Source organism: Apium graveolens, chromosome 10, assembly GCF_009905375.1.
Source record: "Apium graveolens cultivar Ventura chromosome 10, ASM990537v1, whole genome shotgun sequence".
Taxonomy (NCBI): domain Eukaryota; kingdom Viridiplantae; phylum Streptophyta; class Magnoliopsida; order Apiales; family Apiaceae; genus Apium; species Apium graveolens.
In genome coordinates, this window is record NC_133656.1 from 228,054,685 (window position 1) to 228,063,638 (window position 8,954).

The 8,954-nt window shown below is 30.8% G+C and overlaps 1 protein-coding gene across 3 annotated transcripts; it reads left to right on the forward strand.

Moving 5' to 3' along the window:
• Window positions 1–441: 441 nt before the first annotated feature.
• On the forward strand, window positions 442–3,604 carry LOC141693203 (large ribosomal subunit protein eL13z-like). 3 transcript variants are annotated; one of them, XM_074498224.1, is made up of 5 exons: window positions 442–593; window positions 1,178–1,303; window positions 1,462–1,595; window positions 3,007–3,165; window positions 3,247–3,604. In XM_074498224.1, exons 2-5 carry the CDS (start codon window positions 1,198–1,200, stop codon window positions 3,466–3,468), a joined length of 621 nt encoding a protein of 206 aa, XP_074354325.1. In that variant the 5' UTR covers window positions 442–593; window positions 1,178–1,197; the 3' UTR covers window positions 3,469–3,604. The 3 variants fall into 3 exon arrangements, with proteins under 3 accessions (XP_074354325.1, XP_074354326.1, XP_074354327.1); XM_074498225.1 differs by having other exon boundaries at window positions 446–593; window positions 1,191–1,303; XM_074498226.1 differs by lacking the exon at window positions 442–593 and adding an exon at window positions 601–619 and having other exon boundaries at window positions 1,191–1,303.
• The last annotated feature ends 5,350 nt before the right edge of the window (window positions 3,605–8,954 follow it).

An 8,954-nucleotide genomic window follows, 5' to 3' on the forward strand; every position in this document is an offset into this window, starting at 1 on the left:
TAAACATAGGGAATCCTATCCGACTTGGAGAGAATTATAATTTGAATTAATTTAAGAAGGGTTAAAAATACATAATTTTTCCTATTTTTAATATTATTAAAGTTTTTGAAAGTCGTGTTAACTATTTTTTAAGTAGGTATTAACCAAAAATAAAAGAGGTAAGAAAGAAATTTAGTACAATTAGATATTAAGTTGGATAATAATTCATAGAGTTTGTAGTTATATTAGATACTTGATTTATTTTTTTAATAACATTATTTTTGTTTAAACTTAATTTTAAAAGGTATTAGCGTAGCTTTTATAAAAGTATTAACTAACCGCTAAACCAAACTATGTTTGGCTTATAATACTAGAGTACAGGAAAGGATATAATTTATAGGTGGCCTCCAACATTTAACAATAGATAGAAAAAACATTAAGTTTTATAGTTGAAGGCTGCAAAATCGGTGGGCCGGGTAAATCCCAAAACAAGAATGATCTATACAACAAAATAGGCCCAATAAACCCTAAAATCACATAGTATATCATTAGGGTTTTTCACTTGCAGAGCGCCCCTTTATCATATCCCCTCCCGATCTTCTTAGAATTAACCTGTGAGTCTCATTTACTTAGCTTCACTGTATGTATATCTGTATCTATATTGTATATGTGTAGATTCATATGCTGTATGTATAGTCTTAGATTCGAAAATGTTTGTTGTTTCTGTGTTTGTAGCTAGTTTGATGATGCTAATTAGTCATTTTTAATTAGTTTTGTATGTATATTGTGCGTATACATCATTTTATGTTATGTTACATTTGTTTTACTGCGTATTTATTTGTATTTAGTGTATTAGATTGTGTAGGTTATGTATTATGAAATTGATATGCACTTTTGTATTTGTGTGATTTTAGTTTGTTATAAGCTCATTTTTCGAATAAGTTTTGTTAGATTAAGAGTAGAAATTTGAATTATGGAATTGATAGATATGACTTTGTTTGATTGTATTTGTTTCTTGTCGGATTATTTAGGCGATGTTTAGGAAGAAACAAGTTGGAAGGTTACAGTATGATGTTAATGGTGTATATTGTGGTGTTGAAAAAGCTTGCGAGTCCGAGTTTCTGAAATGCTAATTAATGTTTGCATACATGTATTTGTGAGTTTGTGGAGTGTGACTTGTAATGACATTGTTTTATAGTCTGGTGTTGTAGGTAAGAAATGAAGCATAACAATGTTATTCCGAATGGTCATTTTAAGAAGCATTGGCAGAACTATATCAAGACCTGGTTTAACCAGCCAGCTCGCAAGACCAGGAGAAGAAACGGTAAAGCGTTCTGCCTCTAGAAAAGCTCTCACAGTTACAATTCGGGACTAACTTCTTTGGTTTCTAGTCAATGTGATAAATAGCAAAAGGTGAAAACCTGTGAATGTTGATAAGGAAAATGGATATTAATGTTTTGTTTTCTTTATTAAATAATCCAGCAAGGCAAAAGAAGGCTGTGAAGACCTTCCCTCGTCCTATAGCTGGGCCACTTCGTCCCATTGTTCACGGGCAGACACTCAAGTACAACATGAAAGTCAGGGCTGGCAGGGGATTTTCTCTTGAGGAGCTCAAGGTTAGTTGCCTATAGAATATCCCCCAACCTGAACGCTTTACTGGAAAGCTAGTTTCTGAAATCATTATTATTTTTTGCCATGTCATTGTTTTTGTCTGTGTATTAAAGAGGGGAATGGATGCAAAATTTTCTTGCTTAGATAGCTTGTAGATATTTGAACATACTAATTTAAATGTTATTTGTATCAAAGGTATTGACCCGGGGTAGAATGTAAAATATTGACTTGAAGGCTTCATTTGTATTGGGGGTTGAGAAGGGAGAGGATGTGTTGGGTTAACTTGGGTAAGGCTAGGTTAGGTTGGGTTGGGTCAAGTTTAACCTCTATCTTGTTTGGATACAAAGATTAAGAGAGTGGGAGTTCAACCCTTACCCTATTTCAATCGGTGGTTTGTAGTGAAAGTTGGGCTAACAAAGTTTGCATTGTTTATGAAAAAAGGATAAAAATAATTTTTTTTTATTTTTAAACCATTTGAAAATTTAAAGTTTTAAAAGTTAAAAAAATATTTGTAGAAAATCTTGAAACATTTTAATAAAAAGATCAAATACTGAAAGAAAAATTAACAAATTACTGAAATTGATAAATTTAAATTATAAATTTTCTCAAGAAATTAGATACTCCTATATACATAATGTGTGCCGGATCGTAGTGTTTTTTTCAATCCAGAGAGCAATCAATCAATGGATCTCAGGAGTCGGTAATTAATTGAAGGATTGCACGTTAGAGTATGGAGAGAGAGAATATGCCGTTATCAACACCCCAAATCGGGGTGTTGAGATTTCAGTTTTTCAAACCGTACTCAAACTCTTTGCCAGCCCTTTCCCAGCCCATCCAAATTTAACCCCTCTTCTCTGTCATCTTCCCAAACGAAGTTTCTCCGAACCCAGCCCAGCCCTTACCAATCCAACCCCAGCCAACCCCCAATCCAAATATAGCCCAAGTCTCAAGTCTGACCCATGGCTATGAAGGGCAATTCTACATTGGTTGCTGCTGCCCCCTCAGTTTAAGTGGGCGTTTGATTTTTTAAGTCTGAGTGAGTTTTAGTAATGCGAACATCAAAAATGCTCTTTTTATATGTGCACATGGGTATGTATGATGCTTGACCTCGCAAGCAAGCTATGAAATAATTGTTTTGAGTAGATGACAGTAAGAAATAACTTTGATTCTGTAGAAAACAGGTATTTTTACTCGAAAGGGCATCTACATGTGTTTGGGCATGTTGTCAGCAAATAGTCAAATATTCTTGCTAGTTAATATCATGACCTTTTGCAGCTAGATATTTTTTTTAACGAAGTTGATTTAATTTCTTAAAGCACAACCACCTTTTATTGAAATCCCATCTTGAATTTCTGGTTTGGTCCATGAACCTATGTTTGCCTAATGTCAATTATTTGATATATAATTTATTACTAGGCTGCAGCTATCCCAAAAAAGTTGGCTCCCACCATTGGCATTGCGGTTGATCATCGCCGCAGGAATCGCTCTCTGGAGGGCTTGCAAACAAATGTTCAAAGGCTAAAGACATACAAGGCTAAGCTTGTCGTCTTCCCAAGACGTCCTCGCAAGTTCAAGGTATTAGCTGGTTACCGAATTAACCAGTAAGCGAATCTTAATTTTTCTTTAGAAATATTCTGAACATATTTTCTGTTTCAGGCTGGTGATTCTGCGCCTGAGGAGTTGGCAACTGCAACTCAAGTCACGGGCTCATACATGCCCATTGCTCGTGAGAAACCAGCTGTGGAGCTTGTCAAGGTTACAGAGGAGATGAAGTCATTCAATGCCTATTCCAAACTTCGTGCAGAGAGGACACATGAACGTCATCTTGGCGCTAGATTGAAGAGAGCTGCAGAAGCTGAGAAGGAAGAGAAGAAGTAGAGTGTTCTACTGTTTTAATCTCTTATCCACCCTTAAATGTTTTGTCATCTTACATTATGAATTTGATCAGCGAAACTTGCTTAATTATCATAGGACATCTTTTTATATCATATCAGTGGTGGATTTTTTTCGCGGATTTCTTTCTAGCAAATTATAAAATTTTTGCTCGAATGCTCAAAAGTTCAATTATTAGAGAGTTTTGGTATATAGAATCACTGGTGTTTGGGAAGTTAAATTATTGCCAGACTTTGATTTTGCCTTGAAATTTATTAGTGAATCTTAAGTTTGTTGATTGTTGCAAAGTTAACGTTTTAAAGTCCGTTAATGTTATTCGATACTCCCTCGGTCTGGTAGAATTGTATATGTTTAGTTGTGTAGTTAAGTTTTATATTATAAAATTTTTATGATTTTTGGTAAATTTTTAAATGTATAAAATTAAATGAGATATTTTAAAAAGAAAATTGTATAAAAATGAATGAGATATAAGGAATCTATTTTATAATCTGTGTGATGCATGGTTTTTAAAAATTTGTTTATTATTTTTTTTAAACTTTTTTAATATATATATACGATGTTGCAATATTATTTTGACTTTTGAAAGTTTGTTGTGAAATTGTAGCAACAAATATGCAAATATTTAGAAATTTACAAAATTGGAATTGTAAATATTAAAGTCATATATAGTAGAAAATTAATCATTTTCTATGCTATTGAAATGTAATTATTTTATATTTATAATTTGTTAAATCTCTAATTATATTCTATCTAATTTTGTATTCGAACGTTTTATTACAATTGGTGTTTATCATATTACATATAAAACTGTATTAGAATATTATATTGCAATTGATGTTTGAATATTAGTATAATAGCATGATAACTCGTGCGAGGTACGGGTCATTTTCTAAAGTTTTTATTATACATCATGCAATTATAATGTTTGTAAAGCAACTCTAACAATATTCTTATATAGGCTCTTGAGTCAAATTTAGAAGAAATGAAGATAAAATTTATCTCTAACAAGCTCTATTTCCCCCTCCATTTTCTAGAATTTTATAATATTTTTAATTATTATCTTATTCGTAAATGTTGCATAATATCTAACGTATATCAAATACAAGTCGATTGTTTATCAGCGTGTATTATTTTCATAAAAGACAATACCAAATTACACAACGTTTCAAATATAACTAATTAAGCAATATATATATATATTCTTATTTGTGTTGTATAATTTATATTTAGTGAATGAATATAAATATGGTAGTCACTGTACGTTTAAAACGAGATGATTATACTTAATCTGTAAAATACCGTTAGTATGTTTACAAATGAAAAGTTAAAAATAACATTTATGTTGAATAAAGAGTTAATCAAAAATTTTGAATTTTATTCAAATAAATTATATATATTTGTCTATATTATTACTGAGTTCACTACTAACTTACAATTAACTTACTTAATTTAAAAAGATAAAAAATGCATAACTCATGTCAGGATGACTTACAATCATAATATACAATAATGTAAAATTTACACTACTATTAATATAAAAGTTGATTTTAATGAAAAATGTTAGTTTTTGAAATTCAACTTATGTATGCATGGAAAATTGTTAGTTTTTTATTTACACTACGGTTACCAAAGTAACATTAAGTTATATGTACGTGTGTTAGCATGTAAATTGTCGTATGTTACATTTTTTAATAAATTACGATGGTTTCGATTATTTATAAGCTAAATATCTGATTTATGTACATTTTTAATCACTATTAACATCTAGTCAGACAAATGATTACTTAAATAACATGCATTTATAATTATTCAAAAATTAAAATTATATAATAAATAAATTACAATAATTTATATATGGTATTCATATTATCACTTACAAACAATCTATATCTAGTTTTTACGCAACTGAGTATCAATCATGGTTGTAACATAAAAATAAATTATATATTATAAAGACTTATTATTAATATTCATGATTTTTTTTTTCAAGAATTCGAAGAAAAAATTATAATCATATTGTTATTTAAACCGTTTTTAAGTTCCTTTCATTACTACTCTAATATTTCTTCATATAATAATTTGATAACTTTGCATACTATTCTCCTAAAAAATAAATATTTTTCAATTTTATAAAATTTTATAAATATGAGTTGAACTGATTAATTCATTGAGATTATTGAACAATATAAATATTTTCTTTAAATAGTATAAAACGCATTGAATCAAATGTTACAATATTGTATAGATATAACTTTTATTTGAATAATTCAAAATATAAAAATAATTTAAAACATGTGTACAATATTATCTTGATCAATGAATATTATTTATCTATAAGATTTTTTTTAAAGCTAGTTTTTTAAAAGTGAAAAAAAAAAATAAATTGATTTAATATATCATCGTAATTTAAAAAAAAACTCATGAGATCTCATATCAAATTTCGAATATTTTTAAAATCGGGACAAGTCCCAAAAATAATAATGCGCTACCACTAAAGTTAGTAATTTTATTATAAATAATCAATTGACTTGATCTGATAAATACCTCAAACACATTAATTTATATTAACATAAGATATTAAAAAATTCATATTATTGGTAAGATATTCTCGCCGAACTTGTAATTTAAATTTGCTAAACATCGAATGTGACGATGTTTTTAGGCCGGGTCATGTAATCAAATTTCGAGTATTTTTTGAAGAATGGGTCAAGTTCTAATTTCAAATTAGAATAAAATAAAATGCTTTTACTCATTATAATTCGAGCTCATCCAAATATGTAATACCATTATAAATTATATATATATATATAAGCAATTATATTTTCTTTAAAAATTATATATGCACATTTTAATACTTTTTATATTAATAAAATATGTTAAAAATATATGAGATACATTTTCAAACTAAAAAAAGATTAATGAATAAGACAATAATTCATTTATGTACTATGTCTAATTTTGTATCCGGAATTTAATTCTTTCAAATTAATTGTAGAAATATTAAAGTAACTATCTTTTTGGCGGAATTCATGTAACTATCTTTAAAGTGAAATAAAATATTTATTTAGCACACTTACATATTATGTGTATGATAAAAAACTTGTGACATTATGCTGTAGTGGTATGAGGTTGTATATGTGAATGCAATATCTCGAGCTGGATTCCCACAAAGCACATCTTTTATATAAAAATTAAAAATAGGGGCTCGCACGGGTCATTTTCTAGAGTTTTTTTATGGATCATGCAATTATAATGTGTTATTCCTAGTGGACTAACAATGAGATTTACAGAAGGGGGGTTGAATGTAAATCTCAAAACTTTTTCAAGTTTTGAGCAGTTTATAAAGTTGTGTGTTCAAGAAGAACAAGTGTGTGAATTGCTTTAAGCTAATACAGACAGATATATATTCAAGCACAAATGTAAAGAACACAACAGACCTTAAAAACTTTTCTGGTGGATTTGTTGTTCCACCAGAGATGGTATTTTAGAAAATCTGTGATTAAACAATGTTGATCACAGCTGCATCCTAGTACAAACTAGATGAATTTTCTCTCAATATTTTTCTAAACAGCTCTGGAAAATTCTCTTCTAATTACTAGCTTCTACTTGGTTTATATATTACCAAGTGTACAAGTGAAAAACAATATAAAAATACAGTAATAAAATAAGTTCTTCACTTGCTTCTTTTCCTGTTCACTCCAGTACTTTGTTGACTATTGCATCTTTGTACTGTAGAAGAACGGCTGCTTTTTCTGTTGTTCCTGAAATTCGGCTACCACATCTCAGTTGTCTCTATCAACCCATGTGCCTCTGTTCGTACGTACAACTACCCCTTATCAACGGCTAATCATTAGAGCATCCGTTGAAGGATATTATCCGTTGAAGCTTTCATCCGTTGATGTACTCATCCGTTGAAGGATGTTATCCGTTGATGACTTTATCCGTTGAAGCTTTAGAGACATCCGTTGAAGCTTAGCTTCTTATCCGTTGAAGGTCTTTAAGTCATCCGTTGATACCACTTCATTTATACAAAATTACAAGGCATGAAGTATTTACAATTGGCCTTCCTATCTGCATATCATCTAGTAGTCAACATGACTCATAGTTTCTCTCAACTTCCAAGAATTACATTTTAAATACAGAGACTGAAATATGCTACAACACTAAACTTATTTCTAAGTAAAGCTACACCATCAACGGATAGCCAAAGTGGTCTTATCCGTTGAGGCTACAGACACTAAATTTCTACTTAAGTATTTTGTTAAACATATCATCAAACTAATGCACATACATTCCTAACAATCTCCCCCTATTTATGTCTATAAGAATTGTAGGCATAAATTCAGGGTTAACTTGATGATAACAAAACACTTAACAGATATATGAATTGAAACTAAGTAGAAATTTAAAAATGCTGCAAAAGTGTATGTACTAGGAGGTAATTGAAGATTTACAGTGTTTCCAAGGACACTCCTTTAGTCTGAGCAGATCATCTTTTTCTTCTTTGTTCCCTGGTTTTCTTTCCTAGCCTTTTGTCATTTTCCTCAATTTGGAGTTGGAGTTGTCTGAAGAATTCAGCTTCATCTTCAACACTGACATCCAACTTAGATTGCATTTCTTTGAGAGTTTCATTGCTGGCAATCTTGAGTTGGTCTTCAAGTCTGAAAAATCTTCTGACTCCTTTATCATCTCTAAATTCCATCAACCAATGAGGTGATTTGTGAATTGTAATTCCCCTTTCTTGAATGAGTAAAGTCCTGGGTAAAGCATTGGGCTCCCTCCAAGTTTTCCTTATATTGGCTATCTTGTTGAGAATTTCAGTCTTGGCAGTTCTGGTAAAGCCAGAATCCTTTTGTATGGCTGAAAAGACTCTAATCAAGGTAGAGTAGCCTTCATCCAGAATCCTGTGGAGAGGCCATGTTCTTTCCCCAGCTCCTTTATATCTGAACACTAATCTCTCTGGTAGCTGTCTGTAGGCAGCTATTCCCCTTACATCCTCCAGCTCATCCAGATAGAGTTCAATGTCTGAAATTTCTTTTATGTCACAGATGTGAACATAATCATCTTTAGAAATGGGTGACTTAGGCTTAGGTTTTTGTTTTTGAGTGAATTTCTTAGAGGTTATGGGAGGTGTAGATTTTGGTTTTCTTTTCTGTTTCTTTGGTGGTGGAAGAGTGGTTAGAAAGGTAGGCAATTTGATAGTGTCCCAATCAATAGGTTCCTCTTTTGGAATGATTGGTTCACCATGGATGTTTATTGTGGGATCAGCAACAAGGGGTTCAGGTATGGAAGATAGTGGTTTAGATATAGATTTGGTTACTTCAGTGTTATCTCCACTCCTTCTATGTGCCTTGACCTTTCTTCTGTTTCCCTTCTGCCATTCCTCTCTTTCTTCCACACTCTCACCAAATATACTCCCTAAAACCTCATCTAGGTTTGTAGTCTTGTCTTTCTATCTCCATTTTCTTTTT